The following is a 19,708-nucleotide window of genomic DNA, read 5'->3' as shown; positions in this document are numbered from 1 at the left end:
ATTCTGACCCCTGTCCACCGCCGAAAGCACCAACAATAGGCACGTGAGCATCGGAACTGGACCACGGAGCAATAAAAAAGGTGGCCTGGTCTGATGAATCATGTTTTCTTTTACATCACGTGGATGGCCGGGTGCGTGTGCGTCGCTTACCTGGGGAACACATGGCACCAGGATGCACTATAGGAAAAAAAGCAAGCCGGCGGAGGCAGTGTGATGCTTTGGGCGACGTTCTGCTGGGAAACTTTGGGTCCTGCCATCCATGTGGATGTTACTTTGACACGTACCACCTACCTAAGCATTGTTGCATACCATATACACCCTTTCATGGAGACGGTATTTCCTGATGGCTGTGGCCTCTTTCAGCAGGATGATGCGCCCTGCCACAAAGCAAAAATGGTTCAGGAACGGTTTGAGGAGCCCAACAACGAGTTTGAGGTGTTGACTTGGCCTCCAAATTCCCCAGATCTTAATACAATCGAGGATCTGTGGGATGTGCTGGATAAGCAAGTACGATCCATGGGGGCCTCAGCTTGCAACTTACAGGAGGTAAAGGATCTGCTGCTAACATCTTGGTGCCAGATACCACAGCACACCTTCACCTTCAGTCTCGCAAAAGGGGGACCAACACAATATTAGGAAGGTGGTCATAATGTTATGCCTAATCGGTGTAAATTCACAAAGGCCTCACTACACTGTTCTACTGAACTGTACATCAATCATGAATGATTAGGACTGGTACATTACCATGTGGCCTACACGTAATAAAACAATCTGTAGGTAATGAGTCATTATTTGTGTCACCTTGGTTTGCAGCGTTATGAATTTTAAATGAAACCGACTAGGAATGCATTTTATCGCGCTTCCGTGTACTTCAGTAATCTGACTTTCAGAAAACCTCTGGGTTTATGAGTCGGACAGGTGGCGAGCCAATCTGTTATAAAGCTGTTTACTTTCCAGTTGAATGGTAGCAACATCTCTTCTTTTTAAATAAAGCAAACTATCATTTTAGAGCCCAGTGGTTTTCATTTTTATTATATTCAAATGTTATGTTTCATTTCTTCAAAGTCTAATAATGGAAAATCGTGTATCTATGATTCACTCTGTCCTCTTTAAATAACATTTCTATACAACCATGCACAATAAATTAGGAAGATTTATAAAGAAAATAGAAAACCATGGGAACAGGTGAAGGTATTGGAATTCAGCATTGTGCCTCATTACTTTCATCCAGCCCTGTGTGTTATAAAGTGCCAAAATAACTGTGCCTGTATTCATCTCACAAAAAAACATCACCACTTTAAATTTAAAGCTGCTCAAGGGCATGAAGTTGTTTTAAATTCAGTGCGCTGTGGTAAAGATACAGTCTATCAGTCATTACAGAGGGCGGCACTGTGGCTAAGTGGGTAGCACTGTCGCCTCACAGCAAGAAGGTCCTGGGTTCGATCCCCAGGTGGGGCAGTCCGGGTCCTTTCTGTGTGGAGTTTGCATGTTCTCCCTGTGTCCATGTGGGTTTCCTCCGGGTGCTCCGGTTTCCTCCCACAGTCCAGAAACATGCAAGTGAGGTGAACTGGAGACACTAAATTGTCCATGACTGTGTTCTATATAACCTTGTGAACTGATAAACCTTGTGTAATGAGTAACTTCCGTTCCTGTCATGAATGTAACCAAAGTGTAAAACATGATGTTAAAATCCTAATAAACAAACAAACAAATCAGTCATTACAGACAGATTTAACCCCTGCTTATCATACTCAGCTCTGTCTCTCTTGAACTGCTTTCTGCTCTACAGTGCCATCCTGTTCCACATCTTCACTGCTCTCTGCTGACTGCCCGCATGTTGTCTGTATTTTTGTTTTTCTTTCTCCTTTCAGTTTTTTCCCTTGCACAAAATCCACCATGCACTGAGGAGCTGCTGAGCCCCCCGCCTGCTCCACTGTGTTTCGTCCTGTCTGTATGCCATGCTTCCATTCTGTTTTACACCACTGCGCTTGTTCATCACCTTCATCTTCATCAGACTTCTGTCCTGCTGAGCCACTGCAGTCACAGGAATCAGCAGAAGAGCAAACGGTGCTTCGTCTCCGAGCAGGGTCTTCATACTGAGTCATGATGTAGCTGTAGTAATGGTTTATGCAGGCTTAGCCAAGGACAAACAGCCAAGGTTAAATATTACTTGTGGTGTTAAAGGAATAGTTTTGCCAATTAAAATATTAAAATATTAAAATTAAAATATATAATGTAGACAATTAGTCAAGATGTTTGTTAATTTACTTTTTTACTGTTGTTTTGTAATGACGCTGCTAAGGACAGATTATATTTAATTACTCAATTATTATAGCACTCAGCGGTAATAATCCAATCTTAAACTAATTATTTCAGCACCTACGGAAACAACATGATGTATTTTTTCATTGTATTTTCATCTTTTTACCACAGCTTAATCCTGGTCAGGGTTGCTGGGAATCCAGTTTTCCCCAGAAACACTGCGAGCAATGCAGTAACACATCCTCAGACATCTCAGACATAACCTCGTGTCTGTATGTAGAGGCTTGACCGGCTGATAGTGCCGCTGAGAATTCAAACCCTGGATCCCAGCAGTTGTGGGCTAGCATAATTTATCGCTGCATTGCTCAAATGCCTACATACTGTAACACTCACTCACTCACTTTCTTAACCGCTTATCCAATTAGGGTGGGGTGGGGGGGCTGGAGCCTATCCCAGCTTTTCAATGGGTGCAAGGCACACAGTAACACCCTGGACGGGGCGCCAGTCCATTGCAGGGCAGACACACATACACACACCCATTCACCTATAGGGCAATACAGTGTCTTCGATTAACCTGACTGCATGTTTTTGGACTGTGGGAGGAAACTGGAGCTCCCAGAGGAAACCCACGCAGGAGAACATGCAAACTCCGCACAGAAAGGACTCGGACCGCCCTGCCCGGGGATCGAACTGAGGACCTTCCTGCTGTGAGGCGACAGTGCTAACCACCCGGCTGCTCTGCATACTGTAACATGTAACTTTTTTTTAAATCCAAGACAATTACCTGGATTTATTCCAGCAGTTCATAAATTCAGCATTTCACGATGTATTATACTTCCCACTGATTAGAGTCACAGTGGGATCAAAGCTTTTTGAAAACCCTGGGTGCACCCCAACAGTTCATTGTACTCTGGTTTTCTCCCACTTTTCAAAAACATGCAGACAGTGGAACAGTGGTAGCCTAGTAGGTAGGTTTTAATTCTGGCTCTGCCATGCAGCCATGGTTGGGCTTTTGAGCAAGGACCTCAACCCTCTCAGTTCCAGGGGCTCCGTACAATGGTTGCCACTGTGCTGCCCTCTGCGCTTTGACCCCAGCTTTCTGCATATCCCAGCTTCTTACAAATAAAACATTTAGTTGTACTGTACATATGTATATGACAAATAGAAGCATTGGCATAGATTATCTTTATTCTTAAGAAGGTGGACTAGCCACTCTAAATTAAATAAGTGAATGGGTAAGGAGTGGATGTTGAGGGTGTTTTCATGTCTTGCACTCAGGGTTTCCAGGTAGCACTGGACCCATCACAGCTGAGAATGAAGTGGTTAGTAAAAATAAATACTACAGTATTATATAGAAAAATAGTGGTGTCCCAAATCAGCAAGAAAGACGATTACCTTGTAAATCACATGTTTTTAAGATAAGTAATTGTCAGCTATTTTTGTATTGTGTCAGGCTTACTGGTAGACTATATTTGGGCTAAAGCCGCTTCTCAATTTAGGCAAAACTACTCTTTTAGTGCTTCACTGTATAGTTAATTATCACAGTCCCACCAACTGGTTTTGTAGGAGCTCTTCCTAATGCTCTGTATGGGTGGAGTATTGCAGTAAAACCATAAAAGCTATGGATTCTGGCTCCAGAGTGGTGCTACAGAAAAGCGTTTGTTATTTCGTTTAGAGTTGGAGTTTAAGACCCTGTCCATCTTATTATGCAACACCAGCCAGTTCCAGGTATCTGTGATTTAGTGGTATGATTTATCTATTGTGTGAAAATTATCTGTTGTGACATCATCTATGACTTGTTATTGCATTTCTGACTGACTAATTCGAGCTGCAAAAATATTGTTGCGATCAAACACTTGCAGCTCTGGCGAATATGCAATATTATGCAAGAATAGGTTGAATTTAAGTAATTCTTGCAGTCACAAATACCTGCAGGGACTGATGATAACTAACAACCACTGGATGTACCAACTGTCCTTACGTAGACTTAGTTTTTTTTTTTTTTACACTGTATGACCAAAAGTATTGGGACTCCGAACTATGAGCTTGTTGGACATCACATTTTCAAAACAAATAGTATTAAAACAGAGTGACCTCAATGTGATCATTTCAGCTATAACAGCAGGCACTCTTCTGAGAAGGCTTCTTACAAGGCTTTGAAGTATGTCTGTAGGGAATTGTGCCCATTTTTTAAAAGAGCATTTGTATGATTGGGCATTGATGTTAGTCAAGCCTGAATTGATGTTCCAGTTTATTCCAAAGCTGATCAGTGGGGCTGAGGTCAGGGCTCTGTGCAGGCTTTTCTTCCCTGCCCAACAGGGGCACAGTCATGCTGGAACAGAAAAGTGCCTTCCTTAAACTGTTCCATAAAAAGCTGGAAGCATAAGATTTACTTTATATAATTAATTCATTAAATCTGTTAGCAATTGTTGTGGCTAATTAATAGGGGTGTCCCAATACTTTGGTCATGTAGTGCATTTATATTAATTACTTTGTATTGACTATTTTATTAGGATTGTAATGTGCTTTTAGAGTTAGTACAATATACACTGCCTGTCAGTTCTGCGTTTTGATAGCTCTGACTAATATATGATCTTTAACTCGCCCTGATCCCTGACAAGATTACATCAGATAAAATTAATTCATTTGGAACACGAGCCAAACTATGTTTCAAACTTTAGTAAACAGGCTTAATTCAAATGAGTGTTTGAGAATAGGCTTACTATTTGATTTAGTTTTTTTAAGGTTGTATTTTTGCATTGAAAGGTTTTACAGTGAACCACTTAAATACAAGTTGTAGTTGCAAATTCCTTATAACCTTTGTTTACTTTGACTACATGATCTCATTAGTGATCAGTATAAAACAGTAGACACACAGTGCCTTTAGTCACTTTTTTCATTCCAGTTTGCAATTCCCAACTGTGAATCTGCTGCCGCTTGTGTGGTGGATCACCACACCTCCTCCCAGACACGTGTCTGATCTGCAGCCACTTCTCATCACCTGCCAGTGTTGGGTTCCCACACTCATATTCATACAGAGAGCCATGCTAAACTCTATGTGACCCCCCCCCCCCCCCCAACACTCTCCAGTGGTGTGTTGGCACATTAAACCACTGCGCCACCCAAGATTTTGTCTAATGGTGTTGAATAATGCATGTCCTGTAAAGTCTATTCATTTTTGACTGCATCTTATGTGTTCTTCACATCCACACAACATAAATTCATGCTTAACTATCAAGTCGTTTGCTGATTTTTAGGCTATGAGCATTTATTATTCTAGCACAGACATTGTTTACACAGCACATCTGAGTAATATTTGGGGGGAGCTGCGTCCCAAAGCACATCCTGTGTAACCAGACTATATGTAGTGCACTTCCTGAACAGTTTAGTATGGTAGAGTGCAAATTAAAGCACATTTTATTTTTAATCATTAGGGTTCCTGAAAACTGCGTGGTGCTGTCCTAGTAAGACCTTGCTCCAATCAACATTTGGGCCAGAATTCCTGACAAGCTTCTTTAGACTTTTAACCTTAATAAAAATAAAGCCTCACACCTCACTGCTGGGGACATAAATGGTGCAGTTCTTTGTGTAATAGAATGAACCAACCAGTCATAAAACCTTAACCCAGTTCAGCTGCCCAGAAGGGAATTGGATTGACAGGTAGTCATGTATTACTAGCTCCACAAACCTCTTTAAAGTCTTGTAACAGACAGAGCAGAGTGTATTTGCTTTAAAAATCCTGGGAAAAGTTCCTGAGGAAGAACAAATCCTGAACAAACTGAATTGCATTAGAGTGTGGGTGTGTGTGCAGCAGTCAGGGCTGTTAAGGATGTTTTACACAATGTACTGATTTTCTAACTGATGTACTGACAGCCGGTGTATGTTGTAATAGTTTTGTTCAGAAAAATCCTCATTTCATGGATGCTATGAGTAATGAGTGTCAGTTTATGTGGCCTGATAATGATGTGTGTGTTTGTGTGTGTGTGTTTTTTACAGGACTTTCTGATCATGTTCATGCACCACATTGCCACCATCTCTCTGATCTCACTCTCTTTTGTAAACAACATGGCTCGAGTGGGCACGTTGGTCATGTGCCTACATGATGCTGCAGATGTACTTTTGGAGGTAAAATGTTTGCTTTTGTTCCTCAACATTGCTTTGAAACCTGTTTAAGGCTTTAAGTCATAAAATAAAATATAATAACATTAAAGGAGGCAAATATTTTGTAGGCAAACTGTTTTGAAAATGCTGTTACAGTCAGTTATAGGTTCACCTTCCTTTGACATACAATCATTGGCATTTTATGAGATAATGAGGTACACCTATGATATACACTCACTGGCATTCATCGATTATTGTATAAGCTACACGTACTATAGAAATGTACTTTGTTGGTATTCAACTACCAACAAAACATAAAGCCAACAGCATCATATGATCAGAAATTGTCCACTGAAAAAAGGCTAAAGAAAAACAATAGCTCTAATACAGCCAGGGTATGTATTCCTTATAAAGGCCAGTACATTTAAACAGTATTTAAAAATCCCAACAACACTGCTGCACCTGCTACATTTATACCAAAACAACAAACACTTCCATGTTATCGTTATGTTAGTCTCATTACAGTGCTGAGAATGATCCATTACACGATAATATCTGGTCAGTGGGGGTTGCTTTGGATTGATAGAGGGGGGCTGACAAAGTGTACAGAGCAAAACATTGGTAACAGTCAGTAATTGTATACCCAGAAATGTCATCTGTATTGTAGATGTACTGTAGCTTATACAATGATTAGTGAAAGTATGTGGACTGTGTAAGTGTAGGTGCCAACATTAAAAAATAAACCCCTGTTTGATCCCCACTGATTAGATGTGGTTTGGGTGGTGACCCATATTCAGCACTGCAGTGACATTAACATGGTAGTGACATGATTGCATGCGTTGTACTGGTATATGTATCAGGTGCCGCAATGTTGTTATGATTTTTAAATACACTTACTGGCCTCTTTATTATGAACACTATGGTCGACAGTGTGGGCGGCATGGTTGCTCAGTATGTAGCACTGTCACCTCACAGCAAGAAGGTCCTGGGTTTGATCCCCAGGTGGGGCGGTCCGGGTCCTTTCTCTGTAGAGTTTGCATGTTCTCCCAGTGTCTGCGTGGGTTTCCTCTGGGAGCTCCGGTTTGTGTAATGAGTAACTACCGTTTCTGTCATGATTGTAACCAAAGTGTAAAACATGACTTTAAAATCCTAATAAATAAGTGGTTTACAGTTCGAGACTAGAGCTGTGTTCTGTTTTAATGTGCAGTGTGTGACAATTTCTCATCACAGAACACTGTTGGCTTTATATTTTTGGTTGGAGTGCTATGGCTCAACATCCAAATAATATCTAGTAAGTGATAGTCCTAGGGGTGTCTCCTTTTATTGACAGATTTGGTAAGGAAATGACATAGTGTACAGAGTAACAGATGTGCTAGAGTTTATAACTGTATACCCACAATGTACATATGTGGGTATTGCTCATAAAATTGCCAGTAATTCATGTATAAGATGTCTAAACCTGAAAGTGCTAATTAGGTAAAAAGAAAGAATGAATACGTTTGTAATGAACAATCTGATCTACAGTCAATCTACGTAACATTTATTAGATTCCTTATCTTTAATTAGATGTAGTTGTTTGCTGTATTTAAAAGTTTGTGCTGCATTTGTAGGACGATCCAGCAGATCAGAACCGGTCTTAAATTTTTTGAACATTGTTCTTGCTTATATAAGTTTCTATTTTCAGGCAGCTAAAATGGCCAACTATGCCAAGTGCCAGAGGCTTTGCAATCTCCTGTTCATCATGTTCGCCCTGGTTTTCATCAGTTCCAGGCTGGGGTTATATCCTGTATGGTAAGAAATCCTTTATAGGTCTTGTTTCCATTTCTCTATCTCTGAATGTGTGTATAAAGATAAAGGATTTTAAAATATATCACATTGTTTGAAAAAAGCTGACAGCAGACTGAGTTGAAGGTAGGGCATCTTGCAAACTTAAATCTATCCTGTTATAGGACATACAGTGACCATTTTATACTCAGAACATTGTACTTTTTTTTGTTGTTCAAGGGTCCAGGCTTTGCGCTACTGATTTCAAGTTATATGTGAGTGTGAATGGCAGCCCTGTCAGATTTGTTTCTCAGCCTAACACAACTTACCATGCTGCTGTATTTGTATCATTGTTTCTGTTATTTTGTCCATCTTGAGTTTAAGCTTCTGCCTCACTGAGCAAGACTACCCGTGACTTTTTTTTTGTGTCCGCTTCGATCTTGAGCACATACTGTGGATGTTTTAATATTTTAGAAACGGTGAGCACCATCTGTTGGTGTCTTTCTAGCTAAAACTGCTAAATGAGGTTTTCCTTTCCACTTCATTTAGACACTTGTTGCCAAGTGAAAGTTTCTATGGCTACAGCAGAGATTCTGATCCAGAGTGAATGTAAGAAGGTGTGAGGTGATTGTTTCTCAGTGATGACTGTATTTACAGTTTTCCTGGTAGGCAAAGAATTATAAAAAAATACATGATCCTGAGGCCCCACGATGGATTGGCGTCCTGTCCGGGGTGTGTTACTGCATTCCACCCGGTGTTTCTGGTGAAACCAGGATAAAATGGTAGTAAAACATAAAAATGAAATGAAAATTTTTGCTTTGAAATTATCTGTATCAGCCATGACATTAAAACCACCACCTTGTTTCTACACCCTCTGTCTATTTCATCAGCTCCACTTACCATATAAGCACTTTGTAGTTCTACAATTACTGACTGTAGTCCATCTGTTTCTCTACATATCTTTTTAACTTGCTTTCACCCTGTTTTTCAATGGTCAGGACCACCACAGAGCAGGTATTATTTAGGTGGTGGATGATTCTCAGCACTGCAGTGACACTGACATGGTGGTGGTGTGTTAGTGTGTGTTGGGCTGGTATGAGTGGATCAGATAGCAATGCTGATGGAGTTTTTGAATACTCTGTCCACTCTATTAGACACTCCTACCTAGTTGGTCCACCTTGTAGATGTAAAGTCAGAGACGATCACTCATCTATTGCTGCTGTTTGAGTTGGTCATCTTCTAGACCTTCATCAGTGGTCACAGGACGCTGCCCACAGGGTGCTGTTGGCTGGATATTTGTGGTTGGTGGACTTTTTCTCAATCCAGCAGTGACGGTGGGGGGTTTAAAAACTTCATCAGCACTGCTGTGTCTTATCCACTCATACCAGCACAACACACAGTAACACACCACCACCATGTCAGTGTCACTGCAGTGCTGAGAATGATCCACCACCTAAATAATACCTGCTCTGTGGTGGTCCTGTGGGGGTCCTGACCATTGAAGAACAGCATGAAAGGGGACTAACAAAGCATGCAGAGAAATAGATTGACTACAGGCAGTAATTGTAAAACTACAAAGTGCTTCTATATGGTAAGTGGAACTGATAAAATGGACAGTGAGTGTAGAAACAAGGAGGTGGTTTTACTGTTATGGCTGATCAGTGTATCGTCTGAACATCATTACAGTGAAAAAACTGACAAACAGTGCAAATTGTGTTTGAATCAAGACATGGTTCAGATAAACATCAGTCAAGTCTTTTTTTTTTTTATAAAGAATTTTACATAACCCACACATTCAATCCCTTTTATTAAAGCACCTGATTTTTTTTGAGAAGCCACTAGAGCGAAGGTTTGCATATTTTCCCAGCCTGAAATGCAAATGTTTAAACGTGTTCTTTTGTATTATCACTTTAGGCAGAATGTATTGGACTGTTGACTTTAATAAAAACTCACCTTGTTTTCTAAATGCAGAAATACAGATCATTCCAAAGTGTTTACGCATCTCTTTTTTGTACTATAGGCAAAACCCTGGATTATTTTGCTTCATTTAGTCAGTAAAGTCTTCCTTGCTGCTGGTGGGCGGCACGGTGGCTAAGTGGGTAGCACTGTCACCTCACAGCAAGAAGGTCCTTTCTGTGTGGAGTTTGCATGTTCTCCCTGTGTCTGGGTTTACTCTGGGTGCTCCGGTTTTTTAGTATTGGAGATACTAAAATTGTCGGACTGTGTTCAATATAACCTTGTGAACTGATAAACCTTGTGTATTGAGTAACTATTGTTCCAGTCGTGAATGTAACCAAAGTGTAAAACATGACGTTAAAATCCTAATAAACAAACAAACAAACCTTGCTTCTGGTCAGTCTGCAAAGAGTTGGGCACCCAGTGTTTTTGGGGGGCTTTATAATCCCTACAACCCGGATTAGGACATAGGGTAGTAACAGCTCAGCAATTAAGGAAAGAGTTGGGCACCCAGTGTTTTTGGGGGGCTTTATAGCCATTACAACCTGGATCAGGACACAGAGCAGTGACAGCTCAGCGATTAAGGAAAGAGTTTTGGCACCCAGTGATTCTGGGGGGCTTAATAATCTCTACAACCCGAATCAGGACATAGGGCAGTGGTAGCTCAGTGCTTAAGGTACTGGGCTAGTATTCAGAATGTCAGTGGGTCAATTCCCACCCGTGCCACGTTGCCATGGTTGAGACCTTGAGCAATGTCCTTAATCCTTAATTGTTTGCATCGTATCTGGTCACAGTGGTCAGTCGCTTTGTATCTAAATGTCTACTAAATGCTGTAAATGTAGATTATTCAAAAAAGTTAATAAAAATTGTTGGATTTAAAGTTTTTGGTATTTCTGTGAAAATACGTTTCAATTTTTAAACATAAAATCTTTGATTTAACCCCAGTGCAACAAGAAAATCTGTTCTTGTGTGTTAACGCTGGGCTCTGTTGTCATGGTTTCTGTAAGCCTATTTTACTCTGTTAAAATGTCAATCTCTGATCTCCGCTTCAGATCTTTCACTACCGACTCGTTCAGACATTAAACACGGCTGTCTGGGCACCATTATTTCTATTCTGCTTACAGTGAAAAAAATTAAAACCTTTTTTATTACACCCACTCACAGTTAGTACATTCACTTCATGCCTCATGGTTGGGAGAACGTAAAAAGCTACACTGGTAGTAGATAGATGTACTTTATTTCTTTGGCAGAGTGTAGTCTGAGCAGACACGGCTGTCCTCACCCCCAAAGCTCATCATGATGTTAGCAAATGATCTCACTCCTAATGACCTGGCAAATGCTCTGCCCTGCTTCATCTGACAGTCCGGCTTACAATTAGTGTTAAAATGCTAAAGGGTTGCCAGTCTGTGTTAGGGCATATATTATACTGTCAGAAGTAGGGTAGATAAGATGTTACTTAAATAAAGTGTAATTATAATCACGTATATTGTAAAATGTCAGTTGGCGAGTGCAGCAAGAAGGCTGCCAGAAATAGATTCTAATACAATATTAAAAAATCATGCCCAGTGACCTGGATTATTTCTGTAACACGGTAACATTTTGCTAATTTTAGTATCAACTGTGATGTTTGTTCAGATGTTATAGACTTTGCTGCCTTTACTTTGGCTTGCTCTGTTTTACTGTCTAAATTATTTAGTACCTAACTCTGGGCAGCTTCCCAAAAACATGTTAGGAATAAAGATATATCAAAGACAGTCAGGAATATAAAGCGATTTGGCCATTTTGGAAGAAACAAGTTGGTGCAGGATTCTTTGCTTTTCAGTTTCTGAAGTTTGCCCTTAATGTGTTGACGACAGGCTGGAATTTCATCAGCAAGAAATAGCTTGAACTAAATGGTGCTATTATTCCAAAACAGATGTACATTTACCTCCTGTCGCTGCAGAAAGATGTCACTGTTTAATCAAACATTGTTGATTGAAAAATATCTTATATATTTATTTTTAGCAGCTAATGGTTAATATTTTCATTTGGGAGTGCCATATGGAAAGATCTGTATTGTGCCAACAGTCTGATCAACTGAAAAATCTGATGGAACACAGTAAGTTCACAGTACTGAGATCGTAATCACATTGGCAACGACTCACATCAACAAAGTTATTAAGGTTTTAAGTTAAGTGTAGGAATAACTGCAAAAATTGTTTACATGTTTTAAAAGCTCTTTGTGGTTTGTATGACACCTGGCCATGCTTTTGTTGGACATGACCATCAGAACCCCTCCACCACCACCACCACCACCACCCTTGTGGCATTAACAGCCAACACTCTTCTGGGAATGCTCATGAATGATTATTAAAACATTGTATTTGTGTCTCCTTTAAATGTAGGGTTTTGAACACCACTTTGTTCGAGAGCTGGGAGATTGTGGGGCCGTACCCATCCTGGTGGGTGTTTAACATCCTGCTTGTGCTGCTTCAGGCCTTACATACATTTTGGTCCTATCTCATAGTGAAGACAACCTGTAAGTCAATCTCCAGAGGAAAGGTAAGAGGAATGGACCAATACATTCTTCCACCATTCACTAACAGTACTGCATGCACACACAGTCAGTACCTGCTCGCATGACTCTAAAATCTGGTTTATGCTTCATCAGACGACTTTCATGGTTCTTAGGCACCAGAATAATAGGAAAATAAAGTGACGTGTGTTTATCAGCGCTGTTGTGCTTTTTATTTAATAATATAGTTTTACTGTCTTGACCATTTAAGAAACATACATTATATAAATACATATAGGTCTTTTACAAAAGTTTGGACACCCCTGTTTAAATTTCAAATTTTTTGTAAAGCTTATACAGTAAACAAGATACTGGTCAGTCACAGTAGGAGTGGGTGGTAAGCATGTGCATTTCTGTTTTGGAGTCCAAACTGGTTTAGCTTCACTAGTCCAAAACTCCAGTCCACTATTTGTAAAGCTTAGGAAGTGGGCAGTGGTAGCTTAGTGTTTAAAGTACTGGACTAGTAACTAAACTGTCACCAAATTGTCCTTCAACTCTATGAACACAGCAGAACAAAGTTATGTTGCATCTTACTTACCAGATTAAACACAGGAGCAGGAAAGAACACAAAGAACTAAAGAATAAAATAAGAGTTGACTTTGCCCTTAAACTATTTTAACAATTTAGTGACATTATAAAAATAAAACTTTAAATGAATAAATCAGATCTTATAAAAGCAAACACATGATGTAAGTCGCTTTGGATAAAAGACTTGCTGTGAATGTAGAAGCATAAATCAGGTCTCTTTACTTATTTACTTGCTTTTCTTTGTCTCATTGATTTATTTGTAGTGAATGAATTACTTAATTAACATCAGTTAATAGAAACACATACACATACTTGGTGTATCATGCAGATCCTTCCCACTGTATCTGCTGTTGCCTGTTTTCTTCTTAATTCCATGTTTCTGTTCTCTCTGCTAACTCTGCATTGCCTCAGGTGGGAAAATGGAATCCTTTACATGTAAGTAGTTGCACAAAGTATATTTCATATTTTTAAAATAAAACATATATAATGGTGTAAAACAACCAACATATTTTATATATAGTGCCTTAAAATGACTTTGCCCTTAAACTATTTTAAGATTGTCTGAGTGCTCATTTTTATTTCCTCGTTAAGGGTTACACCAATTTGGTTCCATTGGTAAACTCTGGGCTCAAGACACGGAGGCAGAAATCTATTACAAAGCTTTGGCCTACCCCCAAGAAATCATGTCTGTGTAGACACCCAACCAGACAACAGTACAGATGAGATTCGAACCCAGATCTCGGTGGTGGTGGGTTAGCGTATAAGACTGCTGCACCACCAAAGTGCCCAGGACTAGCCACTAGTGATAAGAAATGTTTTTAAAACCTTTAGGGCACACCCACCAGAGATGTGTGTAAAATTAAATGCACAATTATGATAATCTTTATAGAGCTACATTGGCAGTAAAATATAACACAATGGTTAGAACAATCACTTTAACATAGCACCATCACAGTATGCCAGCAAGTTTAGAACCTATAGCGTGTCCTATATATCATTTATTTTTATTCCAGCTGAAAACAGTTTTTCTGATGCAACTTATCTTTCCCAGGTGTCAAAGGACGACCGCAGTGACATCGAGTCAAGTTCTGATGAAGAGGAAGTGGCGCCATCTTCCCACAAACACCACACTAATGGTACCAACGGGGCTCACGGCTCTAACGGCTTCCTGTGCTCGTCCCTGTGTCCTGATGAACACTAAACGTCCTCCAGCCCACTGCGGCCTGCTTTGTTAGCCTGTACAGTACTCATACACGTCTAAACATGAACAACGTTGCCTGTATGCTACTGCAAGTTCTACAACAGGATTGGTTTTATATTGTATTGTTTATAGCCACTTAGTTGAACATCAGTTGGTTCTTCTTCTAGCTTTAGCCACTCTTGTTTTTTGTGAATGAAAATCTCTCATCATGCTAGCATGCTGCTGTGGTCATGTAGTTACGGATAAATGGGAGCGTAACATGGTTTTATTTATTTATTTTTATATCTATATATGTTTAGGTTTATTGTCCATTTCACTGTTTAAAGTGGTGCACTATACAGTATAACAATAAGTCACTATTTCAAGATTCACCAGTACAACAGCTTTTACATACGATACGTATTGTGTTTTTAAATTCTTTATCATGATTTTAAATCCAGTGAATGCTGTTTATTACGCTCACCGGTACAATGTATGAAATGCTTTATACGAAATGCCAACACCAACTTCTGTATTTGCACTAGTGAGATGATTCTGTAACAGTATTATGTGCTCATGTGTTTACTTTGCTGTATTTTTATCCACTTCAAATCAGGTATTGCTCTGTGATCGTACCTACAGTTACTTTCATCATTTACATTCATTATACATTATGTTTGAAAACTAAAAATGCCAAAAAGCAGGTGAAACCCGGTCCAAGAAAAACTAGTCCTGACAGTTCAATTAAAATTTAAAGAAACTGTATGACATGACCTATTACTAATAGTCTTATCATGATTTAAATACAAAACTTAAAACTGATGTCATGGAACTGATTGCTAATAACAGTTTAATTTTGTAATTAGTTGAATTTTTGAATTTTTATGTTTTTTTTTTACATAGATCTGATATTGCAACACAAAAAACAACTTTTCATTTACATAAGAAATGACATTCCACTCCTAATAAATACAGTAATGCACTGTAATAGTATAATAAAATACCCAAACAGGACAGAGGTTACTAAACAATAAACAACATTCTATAGCAAAAAGTACAGTGTAAGGTTTCCCTTTAAAACAAGGTCAGACAGACCTCAACCATTTTCATTTGATGTTCTGTCATTATTAAATACGAAGATTTATTAGTATACAGGATTAAATGACAGTGTAGTGTAACACTAGTTTAAAGATCAGCTTTTTTTCTGAATGCTCCACCTTCACTATTTTAAATTCCTACTACATCTTCCTTTATTCTTTTGAGCAGCTGTTGGTTCATTCTAGTGAACCATCCCATTTGCCCCACACCACCACCATATATATATATATATTATATTTCATTATGCATTTTCTTCCCCTTTTTCTCCCGAATTTGTAGCGTGTCCAATTGCCCGATTGCGTCATGCTTTCTCTCCACTAATGCCGATCCCGCTCTGATTTGAGGAGGACGAAGCTAACCCACGCCCCCTCCAACACATGGGCAGCAGCCATATGCATTTTGTCACCTACACTAGATGAGATCAGCTGTGGATCAGCTCTGTGTACGGAGAGACACACCCTGATCCGCACTCCTTCCCCGCCTCTGTGCAGGCGCCATCAACCAGCCAGCAGAGGTCGTAGTTGCATCAGTCATGAGAGAGTCCCTATCCGGCTTAATGCCCCACCCTTATATGAACAACAGGCCAATTGTTGTTCACGTGGCTGCTCAGCCCAGATGGTAGGCAGAGCTGAGACTTGATATGATGTATTCGAGATCCCAGCTCTGGTGTGCTAGCGTGTGTTTTTACCGCTCCGCCACCTGAGCAGCCCACCACAAATCTTTTTGACTTTTATTTTAAATTTTTATTAGTTGCTTTTATCTGGATCACGTCAGGTCCGGTTCCACCAGAAAACACTAGACCAGTGGTCCCCAACCAGCGGTCTGTGGACAGGTACCAGTCCGTGGGTCATTTATAACCGGGCCACATAGAAAGAATAAATAATTACAGATCGCTACAAGAGCAATTACATTTCCAAAACTTTTTGGGTGTTATTGTCTCCAACCACCACTAGGTGGGAGCAGCGTCTCGTTGCATTGACAAAAGCTTAGGCTTCACACTGGTTTTCCATTCTATAGTTATAATTTTTAAATCCTCCCTCCCCCGCCGGTCTATGAAATTATATCTTATATGAAACCGGTTCGTGGTGCAAAAAGGTTGGGACCGCTGCACTAGACACAAGGCAAGAATACCCTGGACAGGGTGCCAACCATTGCTGTCTTTCTGTTATACCTGTTTTTATTCTGCTAGAATGCTTGGCTAATCTCTGCCAGTTGTTCTTGACGAGTTTATTATTTTATGTATTATGTATCACCCTGTATTTTTTTTTTTTTTTTATTTGTGAATAACATGAGATGCAGAGATGTAAAGTCTTTCCTTCAGCTGTATATGAGTTTCCTCTTGTTGTGTTCTTTTGTTTGGTCATTGCTGTCCACTTTAAATGAAGTGTTACCCTGTGCTTTTAACCATGTACAAATTTACCTACAAATTCTAATTATTTTTATTTATTTTATGTTGGAACAGAAAAGCCCAAAACACACATCTAACAACAAAACATTTTGTACTGACGATTAGCATCATTCCTAAATTGACCTTTAGGAAATTGTATCACATTGTTCTTGATTTTGTTATTTTTTTTATTTATGCGGTTTCTCCCCTTTTTCTCCCTTTTAGCTCGTCCAATTGCCCGATTGCGTCATGCTTCCTCTTCACCAATGCCGATCCCTGCTCTGATCGAGGAGAACGAAGCTAACCCACGCCCCCTCCAACACGTGGGCAGCCTGTCGTATGCATCCTATAACTTACACTTTGACGCGTGCAGTGCGAATCAGCACTGTGTACGGAGAGACACACCCTGAGAGCACTCTTTTCTCATCTCTGTGCAGGCGCCATCAATCAGCCAGCAGAGGTCGTAATTGCATTAGTTATGAGAGAGTCCCTATCCGACTTAATCCCGCCCATATCTGAACAACAGGCCAATCGTTGTTCATGTGGCCGCTCAGCCTAGCCAGCAAGCAGAGCTGAGATTCGATACGATGTATTCGAGATCCCAGCTCTGGTTCCTGCGTGTGTTTTTACCGCTGCGTCACCTGAGCGGCTATTCTTGGTTTTAATGAATCCTGTGTTTGGGTTTATCAAAGCTTAGAACTGAATTGCACACAAATGACAGTGTTACACTGTACAGTACAGTATCTATTAGCTTCTAGTAGATGATTATCGCAACAGAGAAAATATAATATTCTGCCATTCTACACCAACATACACCAACGTTCCACTATTCAGATTTATTAGCTCGAGGAAAATGTATCTATAGCAAATATCAGAAGTTTATTTTACAGTACATTAGTTCTCTGAATACTGATATACTGTATTTCCAACAGTGTCCTATTAACGTACACTTTTAATTTATTTCTAGCCCATATGTTCATTTTACTGTAGAGTGTAGAGTTAATATTTTAATTGCACTCTGAGAAAGGACAGATATTTTTTCTGTTCTACGTATAGTGAGAAATAAAAACCCTAGTGTAGCTACATTGTGAATGATGGGTTGAGTTTGAGTGAACCATAAATTTTATAAAAATAAAATAAAAAAGATTACTAACCAGCGAACAAGCATCTTTTATTAGATTTAGTTTGTGTTGTACATCATGGTGCATCACTGTAATACCATCACACACCGTATGCATGTTGTTAAAATGCTCGACATCAGCTGTATTATGTTACTGATTCTTTAGCTTTAGGACATTTTCACTTTAGGACATTTTTTAAATGGATGATTTATTAAAGAAATCAGGGTAAACTTTTGCTTGTTTTTCTGTAAACGAGCCATGGAGGAGCTAAAGCTTTGCTGAACAGAAAGTGCGCTGATGCTCAGTTCTGTGGTTTGTACTTGATGTCAAAACTTTTTAAATATTTTCAAAGGCTTCAGTTTTCTGCTTTTGTTTCATATGCAAAGTATGAACTGATGAATCATGTTGCCATGTAATAAACACGACGACAAAAACAGTGTGTTTTTTATTTGTAGAAGTTTCACTTTGTGTACTGTGGGACTTTGTTTATTAGGATATTAACGTCATGTTTTACACTTTGGTTACATTCATGACAGGAACGGTAGTTACTCATTACACAAGGTTCATCACTACAGGGTTATATCAAACACAGTCATGGACAATTTTGTGTCTCCAATTCACTTCACTTGCACCTGTGGGAGGAAACCGGAGCGCCTGGAGTAAACCCAAGCAGACACGGGGAGAACATACAAACTCCACACAGAAATGACTCGGTCCGCCCCACCTGGGCATCGAACCCAGGACCTTCTTGCTGTGAGGCGACAGTGCTACCCACTTAGCCATTGTGCTACCCCATTGTGGGACTTTATTTGCTTCATTTGAATTTAGTTCTGTTTTTAGCTTTTATTTTATAATGTATTTTGTTTTTGGTGTACATTTATTTGTTAATTTTTATTTATATAAAAATGGGCATTAATATTTACTGTCAGATTATATTTTCTACACCAAATCAGCACAGTTCAGGAAAAAATGTATCATCATTAATCTTTGATTTTATTTTTTTTTATTATTTTTATTTTTTTGCATTTTTCCCAATTTTTTCTCCAATCTAGTTGCATCCAATCACCCGATTGCAGTATGCTTCCTCTCTACCAATGCTGATCCCCACCCTGATTGCGGAGAGCGAGACTGACACACACCCCCTTCGACATGTGCGCAGTACCGACTGCATCTTTTCACCTGCACAAGTCGGGTTCATATGCAGATCAGCTTTGTGTATGAAGAGCCACACCCTGATCATCGCATTTTTCCTCGCCTCTGTGCAGACATCAATCAGCCAGCAGAGGTAGTAATTGCATCAGTTATGAGTCCCGGCTCTGGCTCCCATCCTGTATGAACAACAGCCAATTGTTGCCCATGTAGCCACCCAGCCTGCCGGTTGGCAGAGCTGAGTTTCAAACCGACGAGTGTTTTACCGCTGCGCCACCTGAGCGGCTATCATTAATCTTTTATTAGTAAGAGTAACAAAAAAAGTTCAACGTTGCTCATTTAATTGCTTTCAAAGTTCCGTTGTTCATTTCAAAGTTGCTGACAGGTTTTGTTTAACAGTGTATCCTGCTTTTAAAGGGTAAATGTACCAGCTAAACTTAGCTGTTCCAATGGCTCCTGTACAAACTTTCTCTCCCCTGACAGGTTAAGACACTCCCGTGCCCATCCTTCCCCTTAACAAAGTAAATCCCAGAGGTTCTTGGCGCAGGCATTGTATTTGTGTTAGGGTTATTGGAATCGTCCCCACTTTCCACATGTGTCACCACTAG

At 39.7% G+C, this 19,708-nt stretch overlaps 1 protein-coding gene across 1 annotated transcript in view; it reads left to right on the top strand.

Annotated features, from left to right (window-relative positions):
• The window catches only part of cers6 (ceramide synthase 6), a 36,520-nt gene extending 21,313 nt beyond the window's left edge, over positions 1 to 15,207 (top strand). The window contains exons 7-10 of the mRNA XM_063006258.1: positions 6,259 to 6,387; positions 8,048 to 8,154; positions 12,468 to 12,624; positions 14,217 to 15,207. Of these exons, the coding sequence (XP_062862328.1) occupies positions 6,259 to 6,387; positions 8,048 to 8,154; positions 12,468 to 12,624; positions 14,217 to 14,366 (543 nt within the window). The 3' untranslated portion in view covers positions 14,367 to 15,207. The remainder of the gene's footprint in view (positions 1 to 6,258; positions 6,388 to 8,047; positions 8,155 to 12,467; positions 12,625 to 14,216) is intronic.
• Positions 15,208 to 19,708: the final 4,501 nt, after the last annotated feature.

Source organism: Trichomycterus rosablanca, chromosome 12 (genome assembly GCF_030014385.1).
Source record: "Trichomycterus rosablanca isolate fTriRos1 chromosome 12, fTriRos1.hap1, whole genome shotgun sequence".
NCBI classification, from domain to species: Eukaryota; Metazoa; Chordata; class Actinopteri; order Siluriformes; family Trichomycteridae; genus Trichomycterus; species Trichomycterus rosablanca.
The sequence above is the reverse complement of the archived record's forward strand: the minus strand, read 5'-3'. Positions and strand labels throughout refer to the sequence as shown.